This window comes from Danaus plexippus, chromosome Z (assembly GCF_018135715.1).
Source record: "Danaus plexippus chromosome Z, MEX_DaPlex, whole genome shotgun sequence".
NCBI lineage: Eukaryota > Metazoa > Arthropoda > Insecta > Lepidoptera > Nymphalidae > Danaus > Danaus plexippus.
The window spans coordinates 373,783-394,807 of NC_083559.1; the positions used below are offsets into that span (position 1 = coordinate 373,783).

The 21,025-nt window shown below is 32.8% G+C and overlaps 1 protein-coding gene across 1 annotated transcript in view; it reads right to left on the minus strand.

The window, feature by feature from the left end:
- Nucleotides 1-7,609, minus strand: part of LOC116777127 (otoferlin-like) — a 46,529-nt gene extending 38,920 nt beyond the window's left edge. The window contains exons 1-2 of the mRNA XM_032670506.2: nt 7,554-7,609; nt 4,241-4,429 (exon numbers count right to left, since the gene is read on the minus strand). Of these exons, the coding sequence (XP_032526397.2) occupies nt 4,241-4,366 (126 nt within the window). The 5' untranslated portion in view covers nt 4,367-4,429; nt 7,554-7,609. The remainder of the gene's footprint in view (nt 1-4,240; nt 4,430-7,553) is intronic.
- Between the last annotated feature and the right edge of the window lie 13,416 nt (nt 7,610-21,025).

Genomic DNA, 21,025 nt, shown 5'->3' on the forward strand with positions numbered 1-21,025 from the left:
TTAATATACAATATATTTAGGTATGCTACAGTTACCAGGTAGATTAATCTACGGAGTTCAAACGGATATGCTCGGAGAGGTGCACAGAAGACGTCATAACCAGATATATAATAAACGCCGGATATGACAGTTCCATTGTCAGTACAGACAAAGGGAAAACTTAATTATAAATGAAAGTTTGTGAGGATGTATGGACTCTGTTGCAATTACTTCACTAATACTGGACGAATTAAAAATAATACGGTAACGATTAATTAAATATGAAAAAAAAACATAGCCCTCAATGGCTTGTGTTACTGCGTGTATTTATTCAATATACTAAGAACATTTCTCTCCGAGTTGAAATTCGATGTACCACCAACAAAGGAAAAAACTGGGAAAATCCTTTAGTAAAGAATTGAATTGAGAATTACGTTTCGTTATGGTCTATCACAAAAGCGGTCGTGGTGGTTTTTGTCTAGAAATATCACATAATTGTATGAAATATTAAGAGAAACATGTTTATATAATACATCTACATAAAAAAATTTTACGTAAAATTTATATCTATATTTTATTCCACTAAGGGGACATAAAACAAACAGCTATGACAGCTTATATCATTAATTTAACTTCACAAACATATTTTCTTTGCACGCGTTGAACAAATAAAGCTTTTGTAATTTCACCCGAAGTAGCCATAATCCGCAAAATTTGAGGGATAAAGATCACATCACAGGCGTATTTATTTTATTTTACAACATCGACACGCAGCTCACAATGCATAATGGGACACGAACAAATATCTAAGATGTCTTAACACAATAGCTTTTATCTATTATACAATACTATAGAACCAATATCCGTATATCATGAGATAATTGTTCCCATTATCCGATAATAATAATAATGACTCTAGCAATCAAACAATATTATTAGTGCTATAATTATATGGGAGTTTGGATGTTTGTTTCTCGTATTCTCAAAAACTACTGCGCGGATTTTGATGAAACGTTACAGTAATATAGCTTCGTTATTGGAGTAAGATATAGGATACAATAATTTTCAGAATTCCTTATAGTTTTGGCAGGATCAAGACATATCTATTGTATTTTGCAAGAAGTCATGTGACACGGACAATAGAGGTAGCTGGATGTTACTTTCAATGTCTATTGATTTAATACACTTTGTACATTTTTCTCCGAATCCAACCCCGAAGTTCAAGTGGACAATGTCACGGGTAAAAGCTAGTAAATATACGTAACAAAGAAATGACATTTAAAAATCTGTTACTGCGTTATAACATTCAACTTAAACTTCAACTTAGTGTATTAAAAATTCTTTAGTACGAGAACCAAAACATTTTAATTAAAATATGTTCGTTGAATAAACAGTCCTTAGAGACAGTTTACAAATACAGTTATATTTACTTGAAATTTACTTTAAAATGAAGCTCGTCCCTGTGTTAGTTCGGGTTAGTCTTACTGTTAGTATCACCGGACTTTATGTTCAGGGAACGGAAATAAATGTCCACCTTGTATGTTTCTAATTGAACTATCGGATTTTCTCATTCTATACATAATTCTGTGTTTAATACTAGTTTAACGCGGCATTGAATGATGTGAGAAATTTATCTAAAGTCTGACATTTAAACATATTAACGTTTTATTGTTTCTTTAATTTTGAACGAGCGTTTGTCATTATAAAACATCTTAGTATTCTTTCATTTCCCCGACGTCACATTTCATCTGATAGGACCGTTATTGTCAGTTATGATTCTATATTATGGTAATTTTTACAACCTACCCATCTCGAAAATGAAGTATGAATTGTGAAACCCGTAAAAACAATTTCTACTCCGTACATCTTTTATTGACAATGCATTTGATTTAAACATTTCAACTGTGTACTGTACTGAGGTTTAACTGCGTAGCTTGACTGGTGAGGATATCATTAAGGTATTAATTTAATGAAAATAAAATTCGATACTTTATAATTCGTTTTAAATCAGCGAGCTGTATCCGAGAGCTGATTATTTTGTCTTAATAAGCTCGCACCAATTATAGAATTATCTAGCAACGGCGCTTTTTCATGTTATATGCTCGCTGCCAAAATATTGTCATTTTTTTTTATTAATCAATGTTTTTAAATTAATAAGTCGTCTCTATACGATATATGAGCTCTAAAAGAAATTCAAGGGGTTCAAAATTTATACAAAGAAGCTTCAAACGGAATGAACTGAACTTGTAAAAATACAACATTAAAATCTCGATAAAATATCACTGATTAAGTAGGACATACGCCATTGTATTTTGCAAATAATTAAAGTTGCTTGAATTGATTCCCCACTAGTCACTACAATGCCGCAAACAAAATACGCGAAGGTTCGTGTTGGTTATAATTGCTGAGATAATTGATTACATATATTTTATACAAAAACACACCAACTTAAAGTGTACAACACAAAAGTCTAAGCAGTCTTTGGACTTGTAGAAAATTAATAGCAAGTTGAATGGACTAACGCGATGCTCGTACTCGTGAGCGTATGGAACTGAACCAAGTATAAATTTACAGCTTGAGTTTTAGGTTAAGAAATAACAAAACTAGGTCAGGCTTCGCTCATTGAAATTTAAAGAATACTGAGTAATGTATTTGAAACAGAATTTCAAATAATATCCTTACTGCTACTTGACGAGGCGACTGTTATTAATATTAACTAGAGTTTTATTTCTATTTCAAAAAATTATGTGGACTCTTTATATGATACGCCTTGTAACATCTACTCTTCAAGTTTTACATACGTCTAATGTGCATGCGGTTCTCTAAGCGCCGCCCGCACCTTATAGGTGGGAGCCACTCTCAGACAAATATAACTTTAACCACATTGTCACTGTAGAGACTTAGGATGATTTAGACTATATAAACAGAATTGTAAACTAAAGATAGATATGAGAACTCTTATTCAACTAAGTGCTTGACATCTATGCATATATATTATAATCAAAGTCCCTCGCCGCGTCTGTCTGTCTGTCTGTTCGCGAAAAACGGAAAAACTACTGCACCGATTATCATACAGTTATCACCACTCGATAGCGTGATTCTTGAGGAAGGTTTTAGTATATAATTTGTTAAGTTGATGACTTGAGGATAACATACTATATCCATTTTACAACTTTTGAAAATTAGCATTCCTAAAGCGTCTATTGAAAAGCTATTTACATAAATACGGTATTAGGTTTTTTGTTTTATTAAAATAAATTACTTCGTTTTCAAGCCTATATCAGTATTTGTAAATACTTTTTAAATCATTTAAATCGGGCGTACCATTTGTAAGTTATCATAATATAAATTTAATATTTTTTGTAAAGATCCCGTGCGAAGCTGGGCCTGGCTCCTAGTATTTCTTATTTATTTATTGCTATGAATACCCAATCGACACATAAACACAAATATTTCAATAGTAAAAATACGCAGAGCAAAAGTATATCAAAAAGCAACCCATTCCGCTGAGCAACCTGTTACTTCTCTTATTTCTTCCGATCCAATTTGTGTCCATGCATATTTGCCACAGTAACATAGTTTCGATCGTAAACGAGGTATATCATCAGGGGAATTCTTGTCTTGGTTAGACGTCCTCCATACATTCGGTCAACAGTACTTCGGAGTACTTCGGATTTTATTGTATGGAACTGACAAGGCAATAACTTTATTACCAAAAATATATTAGTTTACTTCATTGTAGACAAAACGAATTTTTAATATTGAATAAGTGGTTGCTTAGTTTCGATCCTTACCAGAGGTCGCCAGTGACTATAATAATGAGCTAAATATGGATTTTCAGAAAGCGTTACAAATGAATGATTTATTTATTAAAACATGATAATATATCCTGACAAATATTAAAGCTGAATTCTCAGTAATAGCGCCAAATAGATATCAAAGTTCAAACATATAATGAAGTACAAATATAGCCGGATGCTTGCCTTTGATATTGCTATGAAACCACAGGACACACACCGCTAGAGCGTATTTGAAATGTACACAAGAGATACAGAGGTCAGCACCCACTCATTCTCACGAAAACGCTGTCTCAGACGAAGGATTAAGCTATAATTATTACGAAAAAAGGGAGGTACAACTTGTGTACTCAGGTTGTCAGAAACCTGTCAGGATTCGATGTAAACATTGAATGAACCTATTTAATTTGGTCAAATTTCAACTACGTTATTTCGGCCAGTGTTCCCCTGTATAAACCACTTACCGGAACAGCCCTGTTGTTGTTATCAACCAAGCTGTCGGTGACAGTCAGGTGGCGGTCATTAACCAGGATGTGCATCCCGAGGCGGTATATTCCCATGAGACGAGGGGTGCCGAACCTCCCGCGCATGATGAGCTGCACGGTGAGCACCTCGCCCGGCAGCAAAACCTCCACGACCGGCCATTCGAATGTCTGGACAAAGAATTTTATTACATACTAGTCTGTGATAGAATTTCCACTAAAATCGCAGCTGTGCAGGCTATTCATTGACAAATGATTCGCTTAAATAAATAACGTGTGTTGTGTGTTTCATAAAATAAAATAATACAGCTAATTTTATAAAGGCTTCCTAATAGAAAAATGTTTTATATGTATGATAAAAACATGTCGGTTTTCTCAAGCCCTGAGGGTCGTCAGTTATACACTATACTTATGCAAGTGTCGCAAGTCACTCAAGATATCACCGAACGACTACAGAAATTACAAGGCAGACACTTTTCAACTTCGTTCATAAAACAATACAACCCGTAAAGTCAATATTAACAAAAGGCAAGATATACAATTTCATTATAATTATTCCTACGATCCAAACCATGTAATGTACTCGATTTTTTAAAGAAAACAACGTCACTGAAAATAAAACAAAAGACTCGACCGGGTGCTTCCAATAACAGAATGAATATAACATAACCTGTATCATGGTTTGTATTTTTACATTTTTTTAACGTTGTTTGATATTAAATAAACATTCAACATATTAATCTATATTCACAAGGCTCTTATTTTGTGAACACTGCAATTGACTTTTAAATAAAAGGGTATAACGTTGAAATGTACTTTTAAATCATTCCTAATTAAGTAGTCGCTACCAATCGTAACCGAACCTCATCAAAGATATGAACTATATCTTATTTCATTAAGATGTAAAATTTTAAACTTCACAATGTTACAATTATATTATGTAACATTTTTAAAACTTTCTTTATTTTAAATTTGCGAAACTTCTTGCAAGTAATTGCTTTCCTTAATAAGCCTACGCTTCTTATGTCGGAAACATGAAACGGCTAACATATTAAAATCACGAAAACGCTGTCCCGGTCCATAGAGCTTTGAAACATTGATTAATATCTGTATCAGAACTTCAGACGAAAAACCCGAGATTGACATCGTTGCCCGCTGGGGGAGTTCGTTACGTTACTTTGTATGAATGTTATTTGAAATAAAAATCTCAACAGATAATTCGATTTAGACAACCGAATAAACATTTAATATGTTTACATTACATTTTGTGAACGTTTTCATTCAAATTACTTTGTTGACGATATTACTTTGACATATAACTGATACTCTCTAAGTTTATGGAAATGGGATAAGTGAAAGCGATAGTATTATATTTTTTTTATATCCTCGCTTGATGTTACAAATGTAGGACTGTTGCTTCTGCCTAACTTCTTGTATTTACTCAAATTTGTGACTTTACAATTTGATCCATTAAAAAAATCATATTGACGACATAATATTATGTTTTAATTAAAATAAAATTATGTTTTTCGTATATACTACACAGTATTTTCATTCTAAAACACAACACATGGACATCACGCCATCACCCTAGCTACAGACATTTCTGTCTACTGTTGGCAAATCTTTGTTTCAGGGTATTAATAATATAAACGTATAAACAAATTTTATCTACGAAATTAAATTAGTAGAGTATTTATATACTGATTCTGAAACAGTCACCAAATTTATTTATATTTGTCCCAAAAATAGTGTCAGGATAATGTTAAAGTCCTAATCAGTCAGGAACTTCTCTATCTAAAATCCTTAAAAGAATCCCTTGGGCTTGAACAATTTTTAAAGTAATCGGAGTATTCGATAATTGCTTCAATAGAATATACCTCATAGAAATGTCCCAAATCTAAATTGGACCAGTATTGTGTTTGTTTGCAAAGCTCATTATCTTGTAATCCGTGTAAGTTTGATGGCTACAGTTCGTGGGTGAAGGGTATTAATCCTGAGCATATCCGTCATGGCTTCCACTTTCTATAACTAACCCAACCTTAACAGCGGCTGAACACAAATTGGTTTATAATCTTTATTTTTACTTCGTACTGTAACAGCATCTGACAAATGTCCTCCGTTAAAATAGTTTTGGACTGTTAACTTAGTTTTTATTGCCATAACTGTTTGTTAAATCAAATTCGCTAAAAAAGTTTTATCATAAGAGGTAAATCCAGATGGCTTTTAGGTTAGTTGAAAGCTAATATTAGACCTTTTCTTTAACATATTTCCGTATAATCTCATTCTATTAATCTTTTTGCTCTTTGTCACATCTGTTGCTCACTTCTTGAATGATCGTATTTACTCTCAACGCTAGGTATTCCAGTAAACAGAAGTTAAAACGTTCCAACAGATCTATCGCAATAATATCGCTTCGGTGAAAAAAACTGTATTTAGTAAAAACATAACAATTTTGTAACTTTTTGCAATAACGGTTCCAATACATATACGTTATATAAATAAAAAAGTATATGCGCTGATAAATGTATATAGGCGGGCTATACACATGTGATATAAATATTTAAAAGCTGAATAGTTATGAATTCAATCAGGCCTCGAGGGTGACGTCACGGGCCAGGCCTCACATCATGTACATCGAAATTCTGTGACCATTTCATGATTCATACATATAATAAAATACAGAGAATTTTTGGTATACCTGGCATAAAGAATGATGCTTGCTACACTTAGTCGTGAAAATCAACACTTTAAAAACGAACTATTTGCCTTTAATTAAATATAAGACCGCTACAGCCAAGAAAGTTTCAATTATGAAAATTATTTTCCCTTCACCAGTGACTGGACTGAAATGTTACTTTTATTGAATTAGCGAGCAAATATTATCATTAGAGCTTCACGTTTATAATCAAAGCTAGAACTCCATTAAAATTAATTATAAATAGACAAAAAAATTAATTTAATTTGCAAGTTGCGACTTGAGACATATCTTAGAAATTTCACAATGTTTTCTAAAGACCATAAAAAACATTTGACTCGACATTGCGTATAAGGAAATTGATACATTTAACAACGAGCCTGAAATTAAAATAATTGTAACCCTAAAGAAACAAAGCTACTTAAGTTCAAAGGAGACATTACTTGGGAAACTTAGTAGAGATGTTGATTTATCTGGGGAGTCATTAAAGAACATCTGACGATAACGCTTCTGTTCAAAGTTCTAAGCTGAATTCTTTTTATACAATCCTGACTTCCCATATCTATTAGTGTCATATCGTCCCTGGCAATATCTTACCTCCTGTATAAAGAGTAGTTCTCGATGACTCTTAGCGACGGTGGTGTACTTTTCGAAACCTGAAACAAAATACTCTATTTAGTTTCACGTCTCATATTAACCTTTATAACATAGATGTTCTAAATGTACACTTAGAAATTTTAAGTAATATAGACACGTCGTAAATTCCACACACTTCTAATTTCACGCTCTGCGTCACCAGGGAGCTGTATGAACTCATAGGAGACACATTATTATTTTTACTACGTATTACTAAAAACAGACAGATACATTTCGTATTTATCAAAATCTTTTAAAACTTTTAATTTTTTACGCAAACATATATTTTAGAACATATTTAAAACATGTTTTTTTTTAATCAAAAAGCAAAATTCAGCGTCGATTCAATCAGTGAAAATCTGTTTAATAATTTAGGGCTGAAAATTTAATTTATTACGACGTTAAAATTTTTTACATCGAAAATTTTTAATACTATTTCATTTTCTTATATTAAAAGGATTTCAGAATCACTTATTTTGAGTGTTCATCTTTTATCTTTTACCGATGTTATTTGATTTGCTGCTTCGTTGGTTGTTACCTCTACACTAATAAAAAAATATATACATAATCTTCAACAATCGAATTCAGTCTAAATAACATGTATTTGAATAAAATGATAAGCGAATTGAATTCCCATAACGTCTTTGTTTCTCTTAAAAGACTTTATATATATGTAGTCTCATAATAAACATTTTATTCCTCCACATCAGTTTTATCAAAACAAATCTTGTTACACAACGTCGCAAGTAATTACGTTCTAATTACCGAAATATATCTTAATTAAATCACCGAGTAATATGTTCTAATTAAATGTTAATACAATAATTCGTCTATAATAAACAAAATCAAATTACGCACTTTGATTGGTTCGTATCGGGCCGATGTAAGAGCGGTTACCATTTAATTAGAGAACCTGTTCGTATAAAACATTCACGTTAATAAAATTAACACAAAAAAAAACTACGATTCATTTGAAAATATATTATATTAAATGAAAAGAAAAAATATTTCATTCAGTGATTTTGAATTCATAGGAAACTCATTATTTAAAAATTAATTCTGTTTACGGATTTGAAGTAATTTTTTTTTTAATATGATTCGCTTATAAAAACTTTGAACGTATTAATTGACGGGTAAATGTTCTTATGATACCGAAAAAAGGAAGTATTTTAATTTTATTTTAATTTCATAAAGTTCTGTAACATTCTAGAATACTACGTCTTTGTATTTCATTACTGTCGTATTTTATTCTTATGACGCGGCGTTAATATTGTCCGCTTCATGTTATCTAAACCTGGAGTGTTTCTCAAATATTTATTCCGAACATTAAAATGCAAAAACATTTCAAAAATCAGTAGGGAGCGTTCCGCCAGCCGAGAGTCACTCTGAATCAGTACAAAGTAGTTCTGTCTTAGTAATCAAGATTTTAGGCACTTCGAAAATTAAATTTCGTAAAAGAATAGGTCAATCCTATCCCCTATCTCCTCGCGTTTAGTTTCTTGAAGATGATTGATTTGAGGATCGTTTTTCAGGTTTCAGTGGTCCGTGTACAATACAATAACTTGCTATATTTGACGTTTGTGTTACATCAGAATGAATCTATTAAATGATGAATGGATTTCCCTTGAAATGTAGGCAATATTATATATTTAAACCCTGCGTGGGCTTAGTGTTATCGGAACTAACTAATTACGGCATGAAGGTAATTACTTACACACATAATAAGACTTAATTTTCTGAATATAATATGTCAATTCCATCATTCTATATATTATTTAATGATATTATTATATTGCCCACGCTATTGCGGTATTAATATAAATAAAATAATAAAAATATGAACTCAAAATATACAAATAATTTAAATCTTAACAAACTCCGAACGTGATTGCCGAATCCCATATCGTTTTAATTAAAATCGCTGGTTTGTAATTAAGCGTACAGAATTTTTATAATAACCGAACTTGTTTTTTTTAATTTTAACTTTTCCTTCAAAATGTAATATTAAATTAAAATTAAGCAATGCTTATTTTATTCTAGTCTGGACGTCGCGTCGTATCACGGGCACGATGATACCCCGCAAATTGTTCTTCATTCCTTATAGCTAATTTATTGCGAAGTCTAAATATTATTATAATTAAAGAAGTTTTAAGAAGCGCCTTATTCCACGATGTTATAATTGGCTTCCTGTTCTATAGTAACGTACAGTCGATAGCTAATATTCGGTCTTTCAGTGCATAGAATTAATTGAGCCTCGTACATATATGGCAAAGGATTTACTAAACTATCGCACAATACAGTTGATGTTACGTAACACGTCATCGTTATTACCGAAATCATTCACTCTCTACCGGTCCGTCTATTAGTATTCAATTAGTTTAAAATTTATATACAGCTTCACCTTATATATGAGTTATTTATGACGTTTAAATTATCATCAGTTTCCCATTATAGGAAGTATTTAAAATATAATATATATTTTACAGATGACATTTGAATGTCATGAATCCCGGGTCGGTATATGTAATGTATATTCACGACTCGTGAAAGCTTTGATTTAGTGCAAAGATAATTTGAAACTAGTGCATAAATGTCAAATACATTAAGGAAGCTTTGCGTACATAATGAAGCAATAATAAGTCTCTTCAGAGTGTAAGGAAACTTTCAAGTTAGTTAGATTACACCCAACAAATTAACGTAACTTCATACCAGCAATATCCTTGTCTATTTTAGGCTACGTTTCTTGACTTTGTTACTGATATGTTTTTGAAGTGCGATTTTTCTTAAACTCTTAAAAATTTTGTTATTGGTTGGTCCTCAGTGTTTATTTTCTAATTCGCTATAAAAGACTTTACAGAATATAGTCCTGGAGCTAATCCAGACAACACGAATTCCAAATTGGATAATTTGCTATCCAAATATACAAGATACCCGCACGATTGTTATTTTTGTCATTCTGTTTACTCAGAGTTTTCTTCAAATACTTCACGTAACAACCACAAATGCGTTGGATCGAGGGCAGGACAAACAAGTCCTTTCAAGTCCAAGAAACCGTGTGATAGTTTCCACAGCATTTTGTAATCACTTTTATTTGATTCAAATAAAACATGTGTGATACTAGCAAATAATAGAGCTTTACGTGTTCACGCTCCGCGTTCTTGAGATAAAAGATTTACCTGTTTCCTCAGCATTTTAAATAGATACATGATATTGAAAAGAATAATTAAAAAGTGTTTTTTAGTTATTACACAACAAATATGCAGATATGTATGTGCAGTTTAATATTTCTAACAACACATTAAATAAGTAATACGTATTGTTTTCTGTGACCAGGAGCAAGCTAGACGAATAATATAGAAACTATCATGTGAAGTCCTTCTGCTTTGTAATATATTATCGAATAAAACTATTCTTAATATGGTCCCGGTTACAGATTTTGTCCGCCCACATTCTTAGGACCACATTGTCTTGCTCGAAACCCTTTTTATGTAAGTATGAGATATTAGGTAAATGTACTGATACATAATTTAATCATTCTGCCTTGGTACTAAGTTAAGTTGTATTTTTGTACCCCGAAGTACATTAAACCACAAATATTTTCATTTGTCGTCGTTTTTGCTACATTCTTCATTGCTACTGTACCTATCGCAGCGTAAAAGTATCTCTCTATAAAAATTTTGTTAAACATTGGAATATTTTTTTTACGTCGTAGCTATGAAGCTTAGTAGACTTTAAATGCGTTACGTATCTTATACGTAGACGATTCCCACACGTATTGCAATTTCCTTTGCTAGGGTGTACCACAAATACCCCTTCATTTACTCAACGTTTCCATGATACTAGGTAACAGGTCTGTCCGATTTTTTTTTTGTAAAATGATAAATTTATTATGATTATAAAAATAATTTTATGCTATTTCCCGGGAGTCACTTTCATTCCATTTTTCTCTACTGACAAAATCAGGACCATAAATCTAAATTATAGCATCGTATATTTTTTAACATAGCCAAAAACGCCAGAGGGTTCCCAAAACATGTGTAATTGGTGTAGATAGGAAAGGGACGCTTAAATTATTTGTGTTTATAAAAGGCAGCGGAAATCATTTGAATCACGGCAATCTCTATTCAACCGAAGACTATAGAAACTCTGACATTTCCCAATTATAAACCTTCAACCGTTTATTCATTTCAAAAATATTTTAATACAGTTTCTCCGCATTTTGTCACATAACTGCAAAAATTTAAACAAAAGGTTTTATTTTTAAAATCTATTCTTCTGTCGCCAATATTGTGTCGAACTGATATTGTGATAATTCCAAAAATAAAAACATTGAAAATATATTCTGTGTATAGCTGCATGATTGTTATTTCTATTAACAATGTAGAAATAAAATATTGAATAAATATAGAGTTTCCATTCACTTCACTGTAAATACATGAAATCAAAATACATTTAGTTATTCATTTCCATTTAAAGCTGACCCTAGTTTTGACATTTAAAATATCGAAATAACTTTGTTTAAATCTGAGCTTAAAACAATTGATAGATACAAAGAGAATTCTGTCAAATGGTCATTGAGACGAGAGAAATATCAAACCAGAGAGCATTTATAAAAGCTCTATGGTGCTGATAGCATTTTAAACTTAAATATTTTTAGACTTTTCTTTTTATTTAATTTAATTAATTCTTCAGGATCATTTTCAACTGGATTTTAAAAGATAGGTCTTCCTTGAAACAAAAATCTGGTGGTTGTAAATATTTTTTTAGCAAAAAGACGGAAGCTCTTCCCTGAATTATTGACTCGACTGTCGTGAGGATCTTTGTATTTTAAGAAGAAATGGAACTGGAGAGATTTGAATGTCAGTTATCCGATCGGAGGGCAGTCACCAGTCATGATCGAGTGGAAATGCTGGCTAGTACTGACCAGAAACCATGACAATATTGAACTAGCATCACAAAATATTCAAATATGTCCGTTAAATATTGTCTGACGTATTACTGAAAATATCATGCATCATCATTGAGATCAAGATGATACAATGAAAGGGAATATTTTCATGGTAGTTTAAGGGAAAATAAATATGAATAATTTTTCTCATAAGAAACGTTGGAAAAGCTGCAGTGGAACCTATAAGATAAGGTTCTTTTACTGAAATACTAGTAGATGCATAGATATAAGACCTTCTGAGCTTCCAGTTTTCCTTCCCAAATAGTTCTGATTGGGTAGAAATTATCACTGATTGGTTAAATATTCTGATAATGATACGCAAACGACTATTTTACGCGATAGCAATGTTATTAGCTAACCATGAAGTACGTTATTTGAGGAGCCGTAGTACTTTTTTCTGTTACGTTCAAGTGTTCGATAAGATATGGATAAGGTCCGTTAGGAACTAAAAAGATCACGTTTTCTCTTTATGTAATATTATTTATAAAACAAGAACGTAATATTAAACAACGTTAGATTCTACAAATAAAACTTCAAAGAGCCAACTATCATGACTATGTTAAAGAAACATTATACACGCAAAGCTCTGCATCATAAAGTGCCTTTGAGTTTCAAAGCTTAGAATTATAAAATTAACTTAAGCATAATGTAATATCTTAAACGATTTTGTTTTCTCTTTATACAACATCTCATTAACCTTTGTTATTGCTTCCTTTACATTAGCAGGTTTGAGAAATACATTCTTAATTACCTCTCAAGGTATAGTTATAAAGAACGTCTTAGCGCTAAACTTAATATAAATTTATCCAAGTAAGGAGGAACTGGTGTAGTCAGCCAGTGAATGCTAGACTTATTCTGCTGCTGAAGTTTTAATCATTATTCAAATCCATCACGCATCCATGCATCCATCCAGCATGCATGATAATTAAGCTCCTTTTTAATACCCTTGCATTATCTTGTTATTTGTCCAATGAAAGCGTTATTAATAACTAAATGATTTATTACCACCACCTAGCCGACAAAATGTGACATCAATCATTTGACATTGATACAATACTTCCTACAACATACGTGAAAATCAGACCTTAACTAAGTAAAGTGAGGACAATTTTTACTTACCTGCAGAATCTGTTACCTGAGGATTGGCCGTCGGTATAAGCAAGTAGATATGTTTACGTTTACTAGGGACACTTATGCTAACCTATTTTAAATGTTTTGTCCATCAAAAAATAAGTAAGGGCTGACGGCCCTGGGATCTTGGACAGAAAGGAACTACAATGTATATATAGCTCTAGGTACATATATACGTCCGTGTCCGTGTCCGTGTCCTTGTCCGTGTCCGTGAACGTGTCCGTGTCCGTGTGTGAGTGTGAGTGTAGGGGGTAGTGTAAGTGTGTGTGTGTGTGTGTGTATGTGAGTGTGTGTGTGGGTGTGGGTGTGTGTGGGTGTGGGTGTATGTGAGTGTGTGTGTGTGTGTGTGTGGGTGTGTGTGGGTGTATGTGTGAGTGAGTGTGTGTGTGTGTGTGTGTGTGTGTGTGTGTTTATGTGAGTGTGTGTGTGGGTGTGTGTGGGTGTGTGTGTGGGTGTGTGTGTGGGTGTGTGTGTGGGTGTGTGTGTGGGTGTGTGTGTGGGTGTGTGTGTGGGTGTGTGTGTGGGTTGTGTGGGTGTGTGTGGGTGTGTGTGTGGGTGGTTGTGTGGGTGTGTGTGGGTGCGTGTCTCACTGTAATATATATCATAAAGATTTTTAAAGCAGAGGCGAAACATTTTGCAAATGTTATAAGCTAATTACGAATTCTAGAACAAAAAGCATACCTATGTACATATTATCATAATAGATTTAGTTTGATAAATCCCCACACATTTTCAGGTACCCTTATCATTGTACTGTTGAGTGCTTAGGATTGAATAAAGAATTGTTTAACAGTCCAGTGCCGGGATTTATGTTCGTATTTATTATTTAATAATGATCATCATCATGACATTCGGAAAAGATAAGTTTAACCCTTTATGATATTTTAAACCATTGTCGTTGTCATACGTTAGAATCTGAGAAAGGCGTATAAAACATTAGAAAATTGATAATAAACACTTTGCTCGTCTTATTATTTTTGCAATACATCCTCAACAGAGATGTTGCGAATTTCCACGGGCGACGGTCACTACTGCCCATTGCCACCTTTCACATAAAGAAAAAATATCTAACGCCAAAATAAGCTCTGCAAGGATAGTGTGAAGTAATAAAATTTTATTACTAATTGTGTCATCGTATGACACACTAGCGATATTGAAAGTTATGCAAACTAAGTTGAGCAGCGGCAATTAGCTTCAAATAAAATTAGGAAACCGAGTTTGCTTGAATATTGAAGAGAGGTAGTTAAAAAAATTGTAATTATAATCCTCTTTCATCCGATCCCGCCTATTACAGAAGTTTCCCGTATTTAAATAACTTTTTGAAAACAGCAAAAAGATTATCTCGAATCAAAAGCCTATTTTATTTTAATTTATCTTTTCAAAAGTAATGTTATAATTTTTTTTGGTAATGTAGTTTGTTTCAGTTATATAATTAATCAGTTTTTTAGGTCTCATCAATTTTCAAGGAAAGTTTGATCGGAAAACGAAAATACAATAAAAACAGCCCCGGACAAGTTACACATGATGCTAGAAATGTCGTTAAGTTTTCTTCATGAATAAAACATGCTAACTGTCCCGCCCGAGCATCCAGAGGATTCGATACGTATACGAGGAGCTACCATCCGATACTGTGAAAATTTTACATCCTGCTAGGTATAAGAATGGAAAAATTACAGCCAATGTTTCCATTACATTAAAAGAAAATAATCAGCGTTCATTTCCAGGGAATCCTTTGTTATAATGTTTCCGTTTCCATCTCAAAAAACATTAAAATGTATTAATGTTGTTGGTACCGTGACGTTGAGCATTCCAATGAGAATATTTCTTTTTATTTAAGGCTTAAACAAAGGCCATTAGCTTTCTAAAATATTTACTTTGTCTTTTCTTGTAATGGGGCTGGCCAAGTGGCCACGATATAAATATTAAAAAATCTCTAATAATACCTAAATATTAAGAGAGTTTTTCGAGGTCGGTGGAAGATTGCTCAGGGACTATTTCATAAATTAAAAAGTTTAAAAGACCTTTGTTTTTAAGAACACAATATGTTCGTGATAATTATATACCGAAATTTATCAAAATTCTCTTATCTTTGTTTCGTTCCGTTTTCCTACAAGTGGACATTTTTATTTCCTAACTGCTTCCTATCCCAGACAAAAAAAATATATTTCATATCTATAGTTTTTTTATATGGAAACCGTTATATTTAAGTACTCGCGTTAGCAAAATTAATTACAAGCTAAAATTCAAACTAAATCTTATTTTAAGTTCTCCTCCGACGGCAGCGGCAACTGGCCGTAGAAAAATATTTCCTTCTTGCATACTAAAATCTGTTGTCGCGTCTTCAATTAGGGCTAGACTAAGATAATAAACTATGAAAACTTACCTCGAAACTCCAGGCGGACAAACTTTTCGTTCCGGCATTGTAACACTTTGAAGCGATTTAATTTGACTACGAGAGTCATCCTGACCGATTCGTTAGAAGCCATCTTATTCAGAAAAATAATATTCGACAAGCGACCCCGGCCGCAACGCGGCCTGTACGCGACAACTTTGCTTTAGCAGCAGTATTTGTTGGTTGCGTGCGTTCACAAGGAAGATCGCAAAGGGAATGAAGCCGACTGGGGCTGTTCCCCGCAAGCCTCCCTTATATACCCAGGATACAGTATGCGCCGCGCGTACCCTTTGTGCGTTCCTGGCGCATTACGCCGTAGAAGAAAATCAACAAGTAACCTATTTTACGCCAACACAACTGAATAAATTCCCTGAATAAATACTTTTTCGGATTGTGAGGATACAGATTAGTAGTATTAGTAGATTAATATGTGCGGCGGTATCGGATAAATATTTCTTATTATTATGCAACTTCGCCGTTATTACATAATAATTTTCGCCATGTCTCTTTCGCGTCACGTTTAAAATATTATGCAAGTCTTTATAATTCATCGAAAGCTGTATGTAACATTTCATCCCTAACCTGACTCACTTAAATTGTTAAGCATTATGTTTGATCCGAGTTGATAGGACCGGGACAAAGGCGTATCTACAATTATCTATTATTTTACGTACCCCCGATATAACTATGTCTTATTACAAAATGGACGAACGGTATTACGTAGTGTTGAAGGCGATTTTCGTTGGGATAACTATTAAATGCTTGTTTAAACTGTGATCGGCAGCAGATGTACACGGATCTTTGTTTCAAGAAGTGAATTCCCACTCAAGTCCATGTTGTGCCCTAAATAGTTTTAGTCTGATATTTAATTAGTATCGTTTGTTTATTAATTGACTTTGACTCGGTTTAAGTTCGCATATCACATAAAACTATGAGCAGTCATTGGAATTTCATTTTGAACTATTTTATTGACAAATGTTGGTTGTTCAATAGTCAAACACATTCCATTTTAATATGATATTGCTTTTCGACGTATCATACAAGCATTTCATTAATTGACAAAACAAATGTTAGTTGATTCGTAAATAGAACAGTTGAAGGCTAATTTTTTTTAAAGTACTTTTTATTTATTTTAATCCTAGCTATATTTTCGATGAATATACAGCGGACCAATATATAAGCTTCAATCAAACCCTACATTCCGTGTAGTTCCCGAGGGAAGACGCTATAAAAGAAGTAATTTTTATGCAGACACTTGACTGACGATAGATGGCGGTACCGGTGGGGTTTATAATATTGTGCTATGAGTACTCTTTATTCTTTAATCTTCAAAATTACTTCCATAGTTCAAGCGGCGGCTTGGTTACGTACTGTCTTTTATTACCGCCCGTCAAAATCTAATTTTATGTGATATTTGCATCTCTGATAACATTTAATCATCTTTATATATAAATAACCCTACTGTACATTTGTTTGTCATTGAAGTCCTAAACGGCTTGACCGATTCGAATGATTTTTTATGTGCATTTGGGAGTCTCCCCAGATGCTTGAAATTCGTAAATCACCCCGGAAGATGGAGCTGCAGTCGGTTATTTAAAGTTAAAAGTCTGTCACGTAGGTTACTATATGTCTTGTTTAAACACTCTTTATACATCTTTGTTTGAACACAACTGGGACGTTTTGCGAACGAATTCGCGGGCAAAAACTCGTATATTCACATTAATTGACCCTAAATTTATCGATCAACAGACAGGACAGAAAAATCTAAATTGCAAGTGCTTTTTCAAAAGGTTGCATCCTTGATAAAAATTGTCGTCGTTCGAAGTCGTCGGTGCAGAACCAAGGATTTCTGAGCTTAAAAAAAAATTTGTTTTTGTGTACAAAAAAAATATATCATCTTCAACTTTGAACTCATTTTGGTCTCGTTATGACCATTTCTACCTGAGCTATCGGACTTACAATGAAAATAAATAATTCTCTCACTGTTCATAGATATCTCAGATGATGTATTAATTATTTCCCTAAAAATAATGAAGAACTCGATGGTATCCAAAGTTGGTGCTTAAAAAACAAAAATATTCTCTAACATGAACTACAAATTTTAAATTACTTTATATATTACAAGCAAAATTAATGAAATATAATATATAACCTAATTAAAATGTTGAAATAACATTAAGCTTGACTTTAAACAAACTGTTTTGAAAATACTGTTGGAAATTGTTGAATACAACCCACAGACGCAGCGCGAATAACTAATTTGCACTTGCAAACACATCCGAGCTGTGAATTTAACAGAGGGTATACGAAGGTCGCTTGATAAGGTTAACAAGGAACTATTAAAACATGAGCACATGTATAGTGGCTTCAAATAATTCTACTTTACATAGTTAATATATAAGTCAGCAATAGTAACTCTGTACGATGCAAATCGTGATGAATCTTTAAGATGTTCCAAGTTAAGTGCTTTTAATAACACAAAGCCTAGCTACGTTTCGACTCAGATTTTCCCCTAGTTATTTCTTTAGGGTATTTTTGTACATTTTGAAAACATCCTGATATTTCTATAAAGGTGAACGCGCGTGGGAGAATATCTATATCGGCCCTATCAGCTTCAATGACGAATGCAATATGAAAATAACTCAAGGCTGGCATCAATTATTATAACAACTTATTGTTCGTCGTTACTATTGTTAAAAGTAAAACGAAATCAAAGGCTGTTTAAAAGGAGAATAGAACTATTTTTGAATTCTGATATAAGTATGACGTCTGGACGCACGACAGCGGAGTGCAGAGTTCCGCGAGTGCGGAGCATAAAGAATGTGATTATGAAGAACCTTCGAGAAATACAAGAACATTTAGAAGAATTGAAGTTTCATTTTAAAATATCTGGAACGTACTGAAACACGTGACATTAGTGACGTCAGCGAGGCTGGCGTCCTGTCTTTAAAATGATGAATTTATAATATATATATATATATTTATATAAGATTTCAATATATTTATATAAGTTTTCAATATGTTAACATGTTTTCGTAACAAGCAATTTCATATTGATGTACCTTTAGAAACGTTGCAATGCGTCGGATGATTATGTTATTTCAGACTAATAAGTCGCAGTAGTCGCGGGGGTTGAATATGCGCCTACGTTATCTGAATCTAGCTATATTTAGACATTTATTACGTAGTTAAAGTCAGAAATAATATTATGTAATCTAATAAATTATTGTTATTAATATGAAAAAATGCCTATAACAGATTATATAGATTGTATTATTATATAGTTTTCAAATGTATTCAATACGGATGTTATTATCCACTTATTTGGTTATGAAATATAATTATATCCAGATATATATAATATTTTATGAAATTCGATCACCTCGTTTGGTGTAATTAAATCTTGTTTACTAGTCGAAAAATCGATAGGCCTTTACCGATTTGGCTGGTTTTATATCGGTTAACTTTAAAACGTTTTTACCATATAATTACTTTAAGGATATTATGAAACGGGAGTATATTATACTAGCATAAGCTATTTTAGTTCAAGTTCATTAATATTGTATAAAAGTGAATACTGTTATTTCCAGCAATGTAACCGTCAGAATAGGTTTAGGTTGAGAGGGGTTTAGGAAAGTACGTCATAATTTTGAGTCAAACATCCTATTAACTGTCATTACTAATAGTTTTAACCAACTTTTTCTAATAGTGTAACTCACGGAGCCCCATTCTGGACTCTCCGTAGGGCTGAGTCCGTCCAGAAATTCAAAGACATTCAGCTAGCTATAGAATGTCCGATGTCAAAATTTTAGGGCAAAAGTTCAGAATAATATATACGCCAGAGAAATTATATCACAGACACGGAAGTATAGACTTTCAGTATTAGAGCGGACACATCATAGCAGAGTCCAGAATGATTTGGGGAAGCTGGTGGGTAATATTTTTATGTGGACTGTTTTAAAACTTTCGTAACATTTAAATGATAGAGTGTATCTTAATAGCGATCCTAAGTATTGCTTTCCTCATTGACGTCATCTTAATCCGACGAGAGATTATATTTATTAAAGACCTTCATTAGACCCTGCAACAGCTTTATAGCTATTCATAGCTCTTCTATTGGATTAAATTCTCTTTTGTTGTTTTATTTATATCTTATTGAAGATTTAAAATAAAGTTGTTATTAGTTTTTTAAAGACTTTAGTGATCTATTTTTAAGTGGATTGGATGGTCTTAACTGGATTTAAGTTTCAAGGATAATGTGAATATTCATGTAAATATGTTATTTCATTTATTATACACAGATTCAAATTATAACTGTCTCTCCCAAGAACGGGTTGCTGAAACTAATATTTTCTGATTACTTCGCGTTTTATTTTTTGAACTACACACTCGCGACGTTTCGGTTACTTTGCAGCAATCGTGATCACTGACAGACTTGAGAATAGGTATCTCCTTTCGTCTGTCCGTGAGTTGATAATTAATAATAATAAAAAAAATTAGTAATCCGAAAATATTAGGTATATTTCGATGAATACTCACGAAAGTCTTATTTCTCTTTACGTTCACGAGTATTAATTTATATAAAACTAATATTATCATCTCGGCTGCCAGTGATCGCGGTTGCTGTTAAGGAACGGAAACTTCGGGAGTATGTAGTATGAAGTAATAAAAAACGCGTAATAAAAATAGTATATTCGAAAAACATAGTTTTATTTAAAGGAATATTACGTGAACAAAGTCTTGAGAGTTTATCGCTGTGTTCGCCTCGCTTGGCCGCTAGATGTCGCTGCTAACAGACGGTAACAGATCGCCGACCACAACTCCTATCTGTACCAGTCCAGCCTCTTATCTAATTTTCAAACATCAGCCACAAACTGCGCCAATGTTGCATCGTCGTTCGAACCGAGTACTTGGTGCTAACAAAAGCTGTTATAATTTTTACAGTCATAATAAATGTCGCAA